Source organism: Anomalospiza imberbis, chromosome 1 (assembly GCF_031753505.1).
Source record: "Anomalospiza imberbis isolate Cuckoo-Finch-1a 21T00152 chromosome 1, ASM3175350v1, whole genome shotgun sequence".
NCBI classification, from domain to species: Eukaryota; Metazoa; Chordata; class Aves; order Passeriformes; family Viduidae; genus Anomalospiza; species Anomalospiza imberbis.
The window spans coordinates 37,986,330-38,004,554 of record NC_089681.1 but is presented as its reverse complement, the minus strand read 5'-3'; the positions used below and the strand labels follow the sequence as shown (position 1 = coordinate 38,004,554).

At 39.3% G+C, this 18,225-nt stretch overlaps 1 protein-coding gene across 3 annotated transcripts in view; it reads right to left on the bottom strand.

The window, feature by feature from the left end:
• Positions 1–8,458: 8,458 nt before the first annotated feature.
• The window catches only part of TOX (thymocyte selection associated high mobility group box), a 218,109-nt gene continuing 208,342 nt past the window's right edge, over positions 8,459–18,225 (bottom strand). For all 3 annotated transcript variants that reach the window (XM_068188127.1, XM_068188133.1, XM_068188118.1), the window contains 2 exons: positions 12,619–12,770; positions 8,459–10,724 (listed from right to left, as the gene is read on the bottom strand). In XM_068188127.1, the coding sequence (XP_068044228.1) occupies positions 10,688–10,724; positions 12,619–12,770 (189 nt within the window). In that variant the 3' untranslated portion in view covers positions 8,459–10,687. The remainder of the gene's footprint in view (positions 10,725–12,618; positions 12,771–18,225) is intronic.

The following is an 18,225-nucleotide window of genomic DNA, read 5'->3' as shown; positions in this document are numbered from 1 at the left end:
GGAATACAATTCCATAAAATACCAGCCATGAGAATGGTACTTACCCCACCTCAGTTTTACATGGCACGCAATAGTTAATTTTTCAGGTGCGACTGAAAGAGTTGGCAATGGCTGATGACCCAATTTCAAAGGCTGATGACTCACTTGACTTCAAAGCACAGAGAGAGGAGTAGAGACAAGATCAGAAAAATGCTGGAGGAGAATGATAAATGAAGATATAACTCAGTAGCTTTGCCCACCCAACTGCTGCTGCATTGGTGTGTTGATGCAGCATTTTAGGTGTGGAAGTCCCCAAAATGCACTTATTAGACTCCTTACCAGCCTGTGAGAGATGTCTCCTATGGTCTAAGTGTCTGCTGTACTCCTGGAGCTGGTGTCTGGGAGGGCAGGCAGTGGGGCCAAGGCATTATGGTGGTGCAGGGATGTCAAGGAAGGGAGAGACTGACTCAAAATAAAATAAAACCTGAAACCTTTACCCGCTGTCAAATGGAAAGCTGAGAGTCATCAATGACAAAAGGAATTCTCTAACTTTTAACCTTGGCAAATGGATTCACATCTCACAGTCCATTGAGGAGCATCAGATGGGACAGTAACCCATTCCTGGCGTAAAAATCTCTGTGGGGTGGAGGTGTCTCATCCAGACCTCAGTATAAGAGATGTGCTTATATCTGTTTGGATTATTTTGTGAGGAAATAAACACCACAACATTTCCATGTGCCATTTTCCTATCTAGCTTTTTATCTTGATTCAGGAGGCACACCATAAAATCAGTCTTGGATCAGCAGCTATTTCTGATCCTTGGATTATTTCATTTCCTTTTGTTTCATATCACAGGGGCTTGTGGCTGTCTTGGCCTGGCTTAGATTTTCCTGGTGCTGTTCACTGAAATGTTTTATTTTCTACCATTGCCTGTAGGCACTGACATGGATTAATCTTGGCAACACCATGCAGGGGGCTTACACACCCTGATGCTCACTAATTACAACCTCCTGAACATCTGAAGAGCTATAATAATACAGTGATGTATATATGAAGTCACAGCCTGTCAATGTATTGCCCCTGTGGTGTAAACCCTGCAAGCAATATACTCATGGCTGGAAATCCCTTTATTGCATGGAGAGTTTTGTTCTTCTGAGTGGTTTCTATTTACATATGCTCAGGTTCTCTGAATGTCCAACAGAACATGATACTTCACCAACCCACATCTTGAAGACAGATGGGGATTTTATTTCCTTTCTTTTACCCCTTTTTTATTGCTTTTGACTCCTTTATCTTCATCTTCCCACAGCTACTTAACATTTTTTCTAGCACAGTACCTGAAGTGCCCAATCCAGGAAAACACATGGAAAGTTTATTTGTTTGTTTTAAATGTCTGTTTTAACAGTTAAAGCATTTATCTTGCTAAATACCTAAATACCTGTCAGGTAAATATCTGTCAGTGTCTAAATGTGAGTTCATCCACCTAACTGGTGGATGGATTGGTGGTGGATTGCTGAGTTGCAGGTGATGAGGTGCAGTGCAGGGGAAGACAGCAAATTTAGTCCTATGTGAAACACCTGGACTTCATGCAGAGGAGCTGTCAGACCTTTGGTCTCCTACATGTCTCCAATCAGCTGATCAACTCCTACTCAGCAGAATTATTTCCCAGTGTAGACATAGGTATTTAAGATCTCCATGTGTTTTAGAGAATTAGGCAAAGGAGAGAGGATTTTTTCTACATAATATGGCCCATTGAGGTACTGGTTCTCCTCCTCAGGCTGCAAAAGGAGGCCGGCATGATCAGGTTCCTAAGAGTGTGCCTCCATCAGGTGTTACTCTTAGGTTCTGTTGTTCTGCAGGACCAATGGGCTAGGTGGTGGACAACCCTGAGCACCTGGAAAGCCCTGCTGAAATGAGAGAGAAGAGCACAGAGTGTCTTGTCTGGACCAACCATGACGAACATAAAGAAATTCTGGTGTTTCCCGTGTTCTGCTCCATTCAGTCCCAAAAGATTTATTTGAATGGTATAGGAAGACCTCACACACTTAAAATTGCCCAGGTATGCTCTCCTAACTTCTCCCCAGCAAGTGTAAAGAAGAGCCATATTAATTTAAATGCTGAGGGTAATTTCCTATCCCCAGAAACTGGAAAGGATTTTGTGTGTAATGGCAATTAGAGTTTCCAGTAGTGAAACCCCTCCTGTTTTCACACACTGAATGTATTCTCCAAAGTAATGACACTAAGACCAAAAAAAAAAAAAGAAAAAAAAATAGAAGATTAAGGGTTTGCATTATGTTTGACAGAACATACACTACTTTTGCAGAGATTGAAATAATCATAACTAAGCTCTTGGAAAATTGCAAACACATAAAGATTGAATGAACACATGCATAAATCAAATTGTGAAATAATTTTAATGCACTTTTTTGGACAAATTCTTTTAGAGGACTCATCAACCACTTTCTGATATGAATCTTATGTAATGGCAAGGATGTGATGATTAAAATGTTAGACAACACCAGTGAAAATGTCTCCACTTCTAAAAAAAAAAAAGGTTATATCTAAGCCTTGAGACAAAAATGTTAAAAATAGACATTTCTTGTATGAAACTATTTGCACAAATGAAACTAATAGGTTTTTATCGAAACCATCTGGTGGAGGAAAAGCATTAAAATGTAAAGTCACATATTGAAGCCCACAGAGATTTATTCTGAATGCTATGTGTTCAAAAAATATAAAAAAGGAAAACTGTATATTTTCCTTCATTTATCTGAGGCCTTGCTCTGCAGAGTCCAAGCTTTAACCAGTTCGTTTTGCTTTGGCAAAACCAATGCACTCCTTCTGGTCTTTGCTGAAAAGTTGTGCTCCCAATAATGCAATCTAAATTAATTTCAGAAAAGTTATTAATGAATTAGCATTTATGATTTGCTTGGGAGGTTTTTTTTCCCCCCTTAAACAAACCTCTACAGGAAACTCAGATACAAATTACATTTACTTTTGTTTTTTCTGTACATGTAAAACCAGACTGCAAAACTTCAGTTTAAAAAATAGCACAATTTACTGTAGCATGAGATGTGTAACAGGAAACAACCAACTCTCACTCTCTTCCACAATTTGAGGCCAAAAAATCAGGTTCTGCTGGGCTTTCTTTCTATCCCATGTATAGGGGATTTTGTGTGAAACTGAATCATAGACCAGACTGGAAGGGATCTCTGCAGGTTTTCTGGTCTATTCTGTGCCCAGAGGTAAAGCTGATACAACTAAGAAAGGGCTCTTCAGGGCTATCCTGTTGACTTTTGAATATTTTAAATTATGGAAATGCCACAGTCTCTCTGGGCTCCTATTTCAGTGTTTTCAAATTTCCCCGGGTGATTATTTTTACCATAGTATGCAATCAGGACTTCCCTTATTTCAGCTTATGTCTATTGTCTCTTGCCCTTCATGTGTGCCTCCAGAAAGATACATATAGTCTTCTCTATAAAGATCCACTGTGCAGTTACAGACTGCAGAAGGAATTCCTGTTCTTGAGACTAATCAGATTCAGCATTCTCAGCCCTCTGCCTCATCCCTGTCTTCCAGTTCCTGACCACCATGGTGGCTTCCTCTGGATTCACTCCAGTATGTCAGTGTTTTCCTTGTACTGGAGTCACTTCTGGAAAGGTTCCCACTTCTAGAGTCATGTTCCTTACTCTGAAGGTGACAACAGTACAAGAGAGGATAGCCTATTTATGACTTTTTTTCAAATTGTTGTCAAAAAATTCTCCCTTGAGAGTTTACAAATACTCAGCTTTGAAAATCTATCAGCCATGTACCGCAGAGGCACGATCTTCCTGCCAGGAGCTCACGCTGTGGCTGCTTCCAGCCTGCTGGCAGAAGGCAGCTTCTGTTGTGGATGCAGATGCAGGACAGTCCCATTCAGCTGTCGTGGCTCTCTCCTGGTGAGTCTAATCAGTTTTCTTGGTGGCAGATATATGTTTGTGTACGGTGCTCTGTTAGGTTTGATGTAGAAAGGTAGGTAAAAATCTTCATTGACTTCTAGGCAGAAATTCTGGGAAAAAAAAAAGAAAACAGCGAAATAAATCAGTTTCAGGGATATGAATGGTATAGTCAAAATTCCAGTCTCACAAGCTTTGCTATTTTAATCAAAGATTCCAGGAACCTAGAACCAGAGATTACACAGATGTCTCTCTTTATTTTACTTTTTAAAAATAATTTAGAGGAGTTAAGTTTGAAAATAGCACTCGGCTGTCCACATATGACTTAAAAGTGGAAAACTGCTGAAGACAAATAAAACCAGGCAACTTTCCCCTATTTATTATTTGTAAAATCTCACTTAAGTTAAAGCTGCCCCTGTGGATCTGAGCACTACTTCACAGATTTCAAACTTTAATAATGACTAAAGCAGAAGACTGTTTTTCAAAACTCTCAGATCTCAGCTACCTTTCCTCTAAATTACTCTGTGTCCTTGGGCACATCCCTTACCTCCTTTCATTTTCATTTCTTTAACAAAACCATGTAGCACATGCTTGTATGCCAGAGGAGAGGAGAGACTCTGCTCATTATTTTGAACTCTGAGCAAAACATGAAGGCTTCCTCTGCTAATTAGGGTATCAGCCTTATTTATTCAAGTGGTGACATGTTTTTGAATGAACTTTTTTTTCTTCATGTTGCTATCTAAGCAGTGCTACATAGACAGCAGGAAAAATCTTTCCTGCATCTTCAGTATTTTAACAATATGACTGTACTGATGGCACAAACATGGATCCAGGTGTTTCACTGAAGAAAGCTGGAATTACAAAAGCAGCCTGCAGGCTTTGTGTCTGCAGAGGGTCTATGCTGCCACAGGTATTGTGCTAGCACCCTGTGTGCCCCCACCCCCAGCCCATATTGCAAAGGTTTTGGACTTTCTTTACTTTCCACTGAAACTTGGCACTGTGGGAGCAACAAGGTCAGCATATATGCTGTGCATAAAGCTGGGAAATTTTCAACTCCATGTATCAAAGTATGAGAAACTTGAATGTTCAGTGGAAATTTTCTTCATCTTCCTTTCTATTTTACTTTTTTAAGGTATTGGAGCCAGGCAGATTGTAAGGCAGAGCTTCCTAGAAAGCAGTTTAGAGCAGCATCTGAAATGTGTGATTCTTGGAGCCTTCAGGGACTTCTGCATTACAAAATGTGTGCCCAGCCTTCTGTGAAAAAGTGGTGCATGGAAGATCACCTACTTGTATGTTTGATTTAGCTAAAGTACATGGTTTATAAAGATAACAGAGACATCCATCATTGATGTAATTTAATACTTTTATTTTCCCCAGGCAGTTGTGTATACACCCTGCTGTTTGGTAAATGCAGAGTTAAAAGGAAAAGTATTTTGGTTTGAGTTTGAATTAAACATCCAGCCTCTGGACATGGCTCTGAGTTCTCTGGTTCTGCCTGCTGTGTGTGCTTGGTGTCTGCCGTCCACATCCTCACTGCTCAGCTGGCCGGCAGTCTGGAAAATGCTGATGTTCCAAGGGTTACTGGATTACAATTGTTCTCTGCAAACAAAATTCACATCTGTTCTGACAACTTATTTCAGCCTGATGCAACTTGAAAAGGTCGAGATTAATCCCAGAAAATCAGACTTCTATTTGAAAGGCCAAATCAACTTTAATTGTAACACATGGCTATTTGTATTGGCATTTAGCTGTAGCCATTTATCCTTCTTTCCACTGGTATTATTTGTTTCTGAGCTTGCTACTAAAGCCTACAATGCCAGCTGAAATGTTTTAAGTAATGTAACAAAAATAACAGCTGACATCTTTCCTTTTACAGGTTTCCACTGACCGAGGGTATTTTGGGCGCGTGGCTTTTATGACTTTTGTTTATCAGCAGTCTGGGTAAAAAAAGTCATAGGAGAAAATGTTGGTTCATTTTGTAAAGATGAATGGTGGGTACTAAACCCTCCTATCCTGTTGGCATTAATTTGGATCCCAGACGTTAAGGGGTTTAAAGCCCCTTCGCATAAGACCAGTTGCAAGCTGTGCTTTTCCATGTCGGTGAGGTGACTAAGAGCAGCAGCCCTCCCCTAGGCATGGTGCAACACCTCTCTAACTACCCTGCTTCTCCTGGCAGCTGCTATCAGCTCAGCCGTTCAGCCATCAGCTGATAGCTGAGCTCTCAGATCCCCTGAAAAGTGACAGGATGAAAGAGACTGATTTGGCAATACTTTGCTCTTGCTGTTTGGCCTGGAGAAAGATACTCTAAGTGGTAAGATTGTTTAGCAACAGCTGGCAAGCACCCGGGTGTGAGCCTGATTTTCAGACATGACAAGCACTTACAGGAATGTTGCCAGATACAGCTGTTTAAAAGCCTTAATAAACAGCAAGTCAATACTAATCTTTGCCAAATTAATCTTTTCCTTGACAGCCCATCAGAGCAATTATACTCAGACTCGTTGTAAACACAGAATTGTCAGAGGGTAAGGATCTTCTCTGCAGTATACTGTGGATTTTTGCACACAGATTGTTTTCCAGATAGGTAGGCTTCCTTTTCTTTTCTTCTTCCTCTCTCTTTTTTTTTTCCTTTTTCCCCCCTCTCGTTTTATTTTCAGGCAGATTATATGATTGCCAGCTTGGTATTAGCCTGAACAAAATTTCTTTGTAAAGTGTCTATCACAGCAAGTCCTTAATAGAATGTGAAATGATGACAGTCACAGGATCCATGCAGATGCACATTTGCTAGTGGGTTTCTCTAATTAGGCAGTAACTGTGACAGACTCTGAAATGTTACAAGTCATTGTTCTCACTTGCCCTCTTGTTGGTGAAGTAAGAGCTACATTTGAGATGTGATTTAACGTGCTGCTGGGTAATAATAAAATACATGGGTTTGCAAAGGAAAGCAAATGGTATCTGTGAGACCTGACACCAAGCACCTCGTGTTCTCCAAGGTGCTCAGCACCTCCTGCAGCACTGCCAGTAAACTGCTATACCCACAAAATAATATTTTATTTCACTGCAAAAGGGCTTGAAAACACCAGAAAAAAATAATTAACAGGGTAATGGCTGTTTATCTGTCTGCCTGCATATCTACCTAATGTTTTTGATTATATCTATACCTCTGTCTGTAACTACATCTGCTCTATTCCTACCTATCAATGGGAGTCCAGAGGAGTAACTCCTGTATGGGCTGCATAACATCTCTTTAGCTACTTCTCACAATATGTGCAAAATACAGATTTTTACCTACTCCATTTTCCCAGAGCACAGAAAAATATCTCTGTGGATCTGCCATGTTTACAGGATTGGGGAGAAAGGCAAACACAGACTTGAAGATGGTAGTTCAGGGTGGGATGATGTCTCAAAAGGCTAAAGAAGGTGGTAAGAGTGTGTTTTACCTTCCAGTAATGAGCTCTTTTTTTGTTGGGTTTCCTGTTTACAGAGGAGCCTCACAGGGAATATTTGGCAGCCACCACTGGAATCAGGAGCTGGTATTTGGTGAGAGAGAGAGCAGTGGGCATGAATACATTACATTTCCCTGTGAATGGCTGGGGCCCTCTATGAATACATTACTTACTTACAGCCTGTGGATGAGTGTGAGGGGAAAATCCTATGGCAGGCCCATTTGAATTAGAATTTGGCTTCTTTGGTCAGAGGCAGCAGCTGGATGAGATTTCAGCTTGGAACACATGTGAGTCTGGGGATAGAGAGACCAAGATATCTCCTGTCACCAGAACATGGCACTCTGAGAGCAGCAGTAAAATCAGAGAGCTTTTCCTTTTTAAAACCTCTGCTTACCTTGTGCGGGCAGATGGGATTTACAATGTGCAGAGTGTATATGTTGCCAACTTTGCATTCTGTCCACCATGTTTTAAAAATAATTTAAAAGTGTATTATTTTCAATGAATGGCAGACAATTTCCTTTATTTTCTATCACTCTGACAGATGTTTTTATTATATTTTCTTGCTGTTACTGTGTTGCTTCCATGTGCAGGTTGTTTAGTTCCTGTGATTTCTCATTATCATGGTTAGGCCAGATGGTGACTTACAACCAGTGACTGGGGTGTCGGTGTTACTGTGGTGCCTAAGGCACAGTGCTGCATTGAGGGATGGGGCACATCTTCCCTTCAACTCCAGTGGAGCTTCACCTGCTTACAGAAGGATCCCAACCATCTACTGGCAATTTATATCTGTCAATACACAGCCGAAAACAAACAGCAGACTGCCCATGGCTGGCAACCATTTATTTTTCTGAGGTCAGACATGAAGAATTGACATCTAGGCATTGAAGTTGGATCTTTCTTTTGGGAAAAAATGGTATCAGTATACCCATGGCCAAAAACTGCTGTTCTTCCTGCACAGTTGGAGAGACTTGTGTGCTTTCTGCACAGAGCAGAGACTGGACACAGAACCACACTCAGAGCACTGGATGGGTAAAGTGCTGCACAGCAAACACACCACAGGTTCCTGTGCTGACAGACTGAGAGACACCAACTAGCCAGAGGTTCATACAGAATAAGTATTTTATTCATGATGTATTTTTTAAATTTACATTAAAGTTTTCTTGTATTCTGAACTCTGCTTGGATACCGAAATTAACAACTTTATGTGACTGCGCACCTGCTCTAAAAGAAATGAAGATAACACAGTTCTTTTCCATAAAAGAAAAAAGAAAACTGCCTGTCAAAATCAAAGTTGATTTTTCTCATTCCCAGCAATTATCTTTTCTCTTTAGAATTAATATGAGTGGAAAATGTAGTTTACTGTAATATAATAAATAGAAGACATTGGGTAATTAGTAGTGCTGGTATATTTCTAAAGTACTAAACAGACAAACAATAAACTGTGAATTTAATCACAAGTTCTCATACAGTTTCAAGACAGGAAAATTAGAGCTCTCAGCTACAGTTATTTGAGTAATCACATCTGATCTGCATTATTTATTAGCTATTACATGCCAAGTGATTCCGATTGTACATTGCCTGAAATCATTCAGAAGCAAGCACGCCTTTGTTTCTGTTTTATTTTATAAAGAAAAACAATGGCATTGCCAAATATGTATTCTATCCGAATTGCTTCCTTTATTTCACATAGAAAATACAAATCAGTGGTTGTGTCCATTTATGGGACAGGCATCTGGGACAAAATAATCCAGAAATATATTTTCAGAGCTAGCCCTGATCCCAAACATTAACAAAATACCTTCTTTTGGATATCTTTATCCCTTTCCCTGTGGCTGTTGAACTTACCTTTCCTTTTAGGGTTTATGTCTGATATACTCCCTAAAATTCTGTAGGACTTTTGCATATACAATAAAATGGCTGAAGCATTTTTGGTAATATTTCTTTTGGTAATATGTTTGTTCCACTTGACAAATTAACAAAACATGATGAGTTTCAAGAAGCAGTGTTATGCAGTTTTATTCAGTTAGTTTTGTTTGATCAAGTCTTAGTTTTGGGCAACTTCCTGCTACAATGCTTTAAAAAGGGAATACTTAAAATACCTTTCTTTATTTTCTATAACAACCAAAGAAATAGAGAAATAGTTCTTGGTTACCTTCATTTTCTGCCACTAAAGCAGGTTTGTTGTTATATTTGTCACTGTAAAAACTAAATAAAGTATTCACATCATCAGTTGTGAACAATTTGTGCCAGCAAAAGTTAAAGCGTCAAAGAAACCTCTTTAAAATGCTAACAAATTTACTTACAAACACCTATATTTATTATTTCATAAATAGGCGCAACAGGTTCCATAAAAAAGATTAAATACAGACACAGTATGAAGAAACAATAATACATAGCCATATGTAGAGGTTATAATTTAGCTGTCTCCAATCTGTTTCTGCATCTAATAAAATATCAGGTAAGCATTTGGCAGTTTTATACATAAAAGGACTTAAATGACGTTTACTAACCAGTACACATAAAGTGATTTTCTTTAAAAAAAAAGCATTTTTTTAGGCAGTACAAAATAAATGTGTTTGCTCTTTATCAACATTAGTTTTTTCTCCTAAGTTTTTTGTATTTATTTCATGAGACAAAGCCAATATTTTTAATTAATATAATTTGGGACTACTTTACTTTTTTCTCCAAATACTTTGAAAATATAGACTATCAGTCAGTCGTTTAAAAATGAAGTAAAAATATGAATGTTTGCCAATTTTACCCTTATTGTGAAATCAATAAACTGGAATGAGCCAGTTTCAATTACAATTAGCTACAAAAACATTCACATTTTATACTCTAGGAGAGTGTAACATAGATGCTATTTACAAACTTGCTATGACTGCTACATCAAGCCATTTAAAAAGTCTTTAGTAGATTCATATAAACACCCATTATGAAAAACCAATGGAAAATCCAGGACTTTTATCCGAGACATCTACAGTTGCTAAGGCAGTTACTACCGCAGCACTTCACAGCAAAAACCAACATAAAATCTGAATGGTCCAAGTTTCCTTCAGGGAAGAAGAAAAGCAATGTCCGTTATAGGATCTCAGGGAAAGGGTGGAAAGGAAAAAGAAAGAGAAAAAATGGGGAAAAAAACAAAGAAAAGGAAAGAAGCAAGACTATTTTTTCCAGAGTGGGTGACCCACAAGCTCAAATAGTCCTAAGTGCTTAGCAACTTGTATTTTCTAATAAAATGCAGAACTGCCCTGACTGCATAAAGCAATCCATGATGAAGAGACTTCCCTGCATTCCTCAGTGAAAGGAAAGGAGAGGTGTTTCAGATTTTCAGGTAAGGTAGAGTGCTTTGTCCCTCTGCATGCCCCTGTTCAAAGAGAAAAAGAACAAATGTGACTTCTTTTTTAATATTTGAAAATTTTTTAGTTCTATTCTTCAAAAAAAAAAAAAAATCAGCCCCACAACCCCACTGCATGTCATTAATTCCAAGCATAACACTGAACTACAGCTGCATTGCCATGGTAATAATAAGAAAAACTCATAGTGACTCACAGCAACCTGGAGACCACATCTGTCTTGAAAACTGCAGAGGACTGGGATGTGGGTTTGAGCACTGGTTTGGGGTAACCTGCACTAGTGGGCTGGTAGGACTGACTATCAAAAGCTGCTTGGAGCTCTGGATTTGGCACAGGCCTTGGAGTGATGCTCCATAAGAATGATGCTCCATAAGAATGATGCTCCATAAGTACCCTATAAGAAGCAGCCACTTTCCTTAGAGGCAGGAGAGCTTCGTTGCATGAATGTGGGTGTCAGTCACTTACTGAGCCTCTGGCATATTTGATTTACTAGTACAGATATAGCCAAAATGTGTTGGATTGGCAGGTTCAGGTAAGCCCTTGCAAGGGGACAGCAGGAGCTTAGCAAAGATAGTTTAAGGTCACGCACGTGGATTTACAAGGGCTTATCTACACAGAGTGTGCTATCTACAGGCATATCTGCTCAGAGGAAGCTGCTGGGCATGGAAAGTTACACCCACTGCACATCTGGAGAGCACTTCTGGGAACAATGGCACATTGCCTTGCTCCAGAAGAGACCAGGAATCAAATCCATAGGTGGCTGTGGCTCGTTTGACAGAGGACAGTCTATTCAGAGCTCAGTGTAAGTGGTTCTAAAAGTCTGCGGGCTGGATAGACTTCAACGAGGGCCTGCAGCACACGTCAAGATATGGTAGTAGAGCACAGAAGTGAAACTGTTCTGCTGAAAAGAGGGCAAGTCATGGGGCAACAGTGATAGGTATGGGAAAGAGTGATACTGCTGTTCAGACTAGTTAAAATCTGCCTCAGCGTCAGCAGGGTGTAGCAAAGGTGTTATTCTGAACTAGTAGCCAGAAAAAGATTTTTATTCAGTTCTAGTTTGAGTTCCAGAAACACTTTAAAACAATAAGGCAAGTGAAATTCTCAGTTTAAGTAAATGTAACGGATGAAATGGTCTTTAGTTCTGCTTTCTGTTCATTTGTCTGGGCTAGATTTGGCACAAGAGTTTTCATCTGTCACTGCCTTGGGGATTCAGGCTAAGCCAAGGGGAGGTCAGGCTGGTGGGCATGTTTAAGGCACAACATCTATAATTTAAAACTGAAAAGATACCTTCTGTTCAGTCTTAAATGTTTCCAGGCAGTTCCTAGCACAGTAGCATGGCTCCACAAAAACCATGCTGCCAGAAGTTGAAGGTTTGAAGGGGTTACTAACCTTATATTGAGGCCATAGGGCTCCTACAGGTATGGTGTTTTGTTGCTGGTTACAATCATGTGTTCTTCATGCCATTCTCTTCCATGTATCTTTTATCCCATGTATCAGCCCTGCTTCTCACTGATGTGGTTTTTCATGACCCAAGCTAGTTATTTTCATGACCCAGACTAGAAAACAGTTCATGTAATTTGTCTCTCATTGAGACATAGTGATCTTAAAACTTCTTTCTTACTCCTTCTCCCTAAGATTTCAGTTCTGATCTTCTGCAGAATGCAAATTCTCTGAGACCTAGAAAGTGTATGTGCTGTGATAAAGTGACAGCAATGTTTAATAAATTTATGTATTGAACAATTGTTCTCCTACAACAGACAAATTGCTGAATAAGTACAGGGCCATCACAGATACACTTCAGAAACACTGTAGGGAAACGGGCAACAATGCTGTTCCCAAATTCTCTATCATATACTTGTGTCATGAATGTTGCTCAACACAAGGTGGCATGCACTGGCTGCTTACCCATTACTGCAGTAGTCATTATTCCAGTCCACAGTCTGTGCTGGAGGATTTCTGCACCCTGAACGAACATACTCCATTGCTTGGGTAACAACTTGTGCAGCTGTTGATGTTGGATTGATGATATTCTGATAATCAGGCTGAAGAGTAAATCCCTAGAGGAGAAAACAAGTACATTACAAAGTATGGAAAAAGAGTAACGGGTTGGGTGCATTAAAAAAAGTAAAAATTCAGACTGTACTGTGCAATGGTAGAGAATGCTTCTTTTCCAGGTGTGATTTTGATGATAAAACCTAAAATAGGCAAAAATGTGTAGGTGCTTTCTAAGCTTTAAAATCTTTCTTCAGTTTGAGAAAAGAAACACTGCCAAAGCGCTGTTCACTGTTACACAGTCACAGGATGGAACTAAAGGAGACAGAGCAGAAACAATTCAAAACCAAGAGAACAACTCAATCAACACTGGGACAAAAAGGTCTGTTTGCTCCTTGGAGCTTCCATTTAGATTAAACGTAAGCATACACACTAGTCACTAATTCCCAGAATATGCAACAGAATCTTTTTGAAGGATGTAGGCAGCAGGTGGCTGACTGTTTTATTAGACTACACCTATTCACGTATTGTTCTCAAAACCCTTTTTCTTCATTCAGTCACAAAGGGACCATCTGCTGCTCCTTTCATTTGCACTTCTCTCTCAACTAAACGGAAATTCAACCAAAGCTTTTTAACAGTTTTTGGACTAATGTAGTGAAAGTAGCACAGAATAACTTGCTTTTGAAACCAAGGAGATAAGAAAAAAAGTGGAAGTTACAAAGAGACATCTAACCTGCTCCCTGAATTTTCTGTCATATGAAAAGCCATAATAATTTTTAGCTCTTTTGATATATTCTGATGTTTAAATATTGTGTTTCAAACCCAGGAGAACAAGTGAAATTTCAAGGCTACTGTATCTGGTTCACCCTGTACGTCGTGTTCCTGTAAAGTAGGAAGAGCTATCTATACTGAGTAAAATCATGGGAATGTTGTATGAAAGCAATTGATGTCCACTAAAAAAATCCAGACCAAACTCCTTCCTGGGGCAAGGGCATATAATTGCCACTGAAGTTATCTGGATGCATAGCTACTAAATCAGAAATGGAACCTGCACCAAGATGCCTAGTTTGGAAACTCGCTCCTTCCAGCCAAAGCCCATATACAGAATAGATAGAAGTAACTCTCGTAGCTTTTTGTTAATTCAGGGTTAGTGCATTGTGTGTGATTGCTTTTCTTATGCAGCCTTCATTAAGACAGGAATTTTATGGACAGATTTTTTTCTGCAGGTTTAAGAAGGCAGCCATGCTACCTTTTGTCAAGATGAATGAATATTTTCAGCTTTCACTTGTCCCCCTTCATCCACAGAAATTACCTTTCTTCAAATGGAATGTCACTTCCTTCTTCTCATCTCTCTTCCTTGGCTGTTCCCTGAGGTCCTGCAGGTGTTTTGCCCCACCTCTCATGTGCACTGCCACCTCACTCCACTCATTCTGATCATGGGTTTTAGTCTAGGCCATAAAGACTGCAACTTTATTTCTTAATCTTTTCCATATGGAGAAAACCCTGAGTAACACTTCAGTACCTTAAACACTCTTGGAAACCTCACTTTATCCCCGCTGACTCCGAGAAACAGACTATTAGTAGCGAGCAAGTTCACGCTGAATTCTGCAACTAGTTGCCATGCTATTTATATACTGCCCTGATAAAGAGATTAAATAAATCCTTCCCGTGGTGGTTTTACACCCATGGGGATGGTAACCCCCATGCTCTGTACACTGTCTTTTCACAAGGCTCTAAACCTGTGCAGCGAGCTGCAGCGACAACCCCCATACCTGCAACAGATCCAAAGGAAACAGTAATTGAGCAGATTTCCCAATGACTTTAATTGGAGTTTTGTGTAATTAGAAGGCAGAAAATTTGGGTTTGTATACCATTGACATAATTTTTATACAAAACATCACCCATAAGGCCTTTTTAATTTAGGAAACCAACCACAGAAACACATCTTGCCCCCAGGCACTCAGATTTACCTTTGGTAGCAAATTCCCTGATCTATCATATATACCAGAAAAACACTATATAGGGACAATTGCCAGTAGCAAAGCATGCAAGTGAGCAGGCACAGAGACTCAAGTACTCATAAAGTCATAGAATGGTTTGGGTTGGAAGGGACCTTAAAGATCATCCGGTGGGGAGGGACACCTTCCACTAAACCAGTTGCTCATAGCTCCATCCAACCTGGCTTTGAACACTTCCAGGGAAAGGGAGCATCCACAAACTCTCTGGACAACACTCATGCAGCAAGGAGACAGTTCCTCCAAATCTGAGGAAGAGACCAGCAGTACAATATCCATTCCATTTCTTCTGGACTTAGGATAAATAAATAGCTTAGGTGTCAGAGAACGGTCCTGGGTTTTAACTCAGGAACTGGGTGAGGATGCATTCTCATATTTTTTCAGGTTTTCTGTGTGACCACAGCCAAAGTGGTTTGGCTCTCTTCCAGCAAAGCACGCATGCACGTGTGTTTGGACTGAATTGGTACCTCTCATGTTAAGGTTGGGGCTGCAGAGCCAATTTTAATTCTCCTACCTGCAAAATAAGGCGTAACAATGCTTTCATCTTGTACCTGACAAGTCTATTTAGTTTACGGCTGCCTGGGACTGGGGTCTGTTTCTTAGGGCACACTCAGGTAATAAATGCTAACATGGTGCAGGGGCATCTGAGCCAGGTTCCAGTCCCAGAAGGGTCTCAGTGGTCCCTCTGGGGGGTTGAGGGCTACCAGAGTACCTGCGCTGTGGGTGATGGAAAGCATGCTCATTAAAGCCAAGTCATTTAAGCAAATTCAACTCAGTATGAAGGACTGATAAAGTATGGTACTGTTTAAGATACAAACAAAAATTACTTAAGCTTTTTCATCAACAGAAAAAGCTCTGAAAATAAAGATCTGTACAACAGAGCGAAGCAGCCTTGTTACAGGCTTGTGGTAAATATTAGGGCATTATTTATGTAAGCCCTTAACAAACAATGATGAAATAAAAAGTGCTCAGAAAATGAGTGCTTCGAGGTCTAATTAAACAATGCTGCATGTTTTTGCATTGTAATGCTCAAGAGAAAATCACCAACTGTTTTGCAACATGCCTAGAATTTTAAATTTCATTTTCTCGTCCCAGATTGAAATAAAAATAGGGAACTTGATAAAGATTAATTTGATGTCAGGAGGGACATTTGCTCTTTAATTAGATTTCTGTAGCCCTAGCAGTTTCGTTGTGCCACTGTAGCAAGTCCTAAAAGCCTGCAGCAGAACTAAAGAGTGATCCTCATCTCCACACTTTACTAGGAACTAATTTCATTTCCTGCCTATCTGGAGAGGTATTTTCAACAGGCATCAATGTTTTTGTCTTCACAACTGATTTATTCATCAATCTCAATGTGATATTTTAAACCTTTAAATTACATCCAAATCCTAAAGCATCTGTTTATTACACAAGGAAATTGAAAATCTGTCTGTGTGATATCATACAAAGATTTTTCCTTAAGGTTATAAAGGAAGTTGACAGATATTAATGATTTTTTTTTTCTCTTGACCTCATTCGAAGACAAAGCTTAACAAAAAAGAAGAAGAAATCTGGACAAATACAGCAAGTCCCTGAGTTTGCTGTATATAAAATATATACCAGAAAAAATGAGGTTATTATTTTTGGCAGGCTATGCAATCATCTTGCTGTATACATTTATTTTCTAAAGGAAAAAGAAATACCTAAAAGTAGACTGAAATGAGTTATTATTAAAAAAAAAAAAAAAAGACATACATTAATCTTCTGGTGCTTCATTATGCATAGCTACTTGCAGCCATGGCTACTAGACATGAAGAATCTAGTTTTGCTTCCTCCACCTGTGAACTGAAATGGGACAGAGTTGGACATGGGACTCACCATCCCATGCAATGCGTGGGGGAAGGATTTTGAGCAGGGAAGGTGATGCTTCCAGTCGGACTACTTAAAAGGGCTCCTTAACAAGATCTGGGTGTATTAAGGAGGGAGTGAATCCTCAGTCTCATCACTCTTCACACCAAAGAGCACAGTGAACAGGCTGGATAGAGGTGTATGCTCAGAAAGAGGCACAAATGTCCATGTCAGTAGAGAAAGGAAAGAATGACCTTGCAAGCGAAAACAGGCTGCAGCTGCTGTTTCAGCCTGAACTTTGGAGAAATTGTGCTGATTTGAATGACAAGGGTTAATAGTCAGATCATCTATGGCCAACTGAATAAAAATTAAACATCATGTCAAACCTAAGCAACAGACTGGAGAGAAACAACTCTGTATCAGTCAAAAAATTATACAGTGATAATATGCTCATATGAGCATTTAATGAAAGAAAAATCACTCTACTGTGAGTCTACCTATATGTCAAAGGTGGATAAAAGAAAAACTACGATTTTGACTTTGAAAAGTAAAACTTTAACACAGCTCCTGTTAATGATATTAGAAAAATATAATGATTTTCAGAATTAGAAGTTAAAGAAAATAAAAACCAGGATTTAATTTTAATTTAAGTATGAGACTAGAACTAATGGTTTTTTTTTTTTTATAGTTTAAAGGATTAACACTGTAAACAAGTACCCCAAAGGTCTACAGTAGTGACCCTTTTAAAACTTATTCATTAACTGTTGGAACAGAAGAGGAAAAAGACAAAATAATCTACTTCCAAGAAGTTACAATTTAGATAATTCAGAGAAGATTGTTTAAAAGAAATTTAAAAATAATTACTAATGCTAGGCATATGACCAGAATGCTAATACCAAAATTTTACATTGCATTTCAGAACAATTTGGATGCATTGCATCAGCTGCATACTCCACATAGTTAATTGATTTTAAAAATAACAGAAATCATGCAGTCACTGAGGACTTTTGGCTACCAACACTTCTAATTTTTTTGATGTTCTGTAGTTTTTGTGGATCCTCAAAGGAGACTGCCCTTCTCCAGCTGGCAGTCACTCTTGATGTGGCAGCTGCACACGTGCAGGCAAGGAGTGCTGGATATGGAGAAGGACATGTTATTCCCTGTAGAGCTGATGAAGATCAGCTCATTGTCCTAGAAGCAGTGGGAACAGAATTCTCTCCCCAGGTCAACACTTCTTATCAGTCCCTCCTCAAAGTTTACACAGAGGAGTTTGTGAATTTCACACACAATGTTTTTTGGAGAACTGTGTTCATCCCTGCCAGGACTGAAATCTGGATTTCTTTGTGGTTTTTCTTGGAATTGGCAGTTCTTCAGACATTCTACAAGATGGTCTTTGATATGAAGCTATCCTCCTTTTCCTGGAGAAAATGATTGACCAAATGTCACAGAGCCAGAGTTCAAGCAGGGGATATGTTGAGAGCAGGGATTCACAGAGCCTGCTACTGTTGAGTGTCACACTAGTGAGCCATGAACTATTTCAAAGAGGGGTGTTTGGAAAGAGAAGGACAAAAAAAGAAAAAAAAAAAAAAGAAAAAATAAAATAAAAAGAACCCACAATTGATGATTTCTGCTTCTAACATGCCTCCAGCACAGTCTGCAATGAAGGTACCCAGGCAGG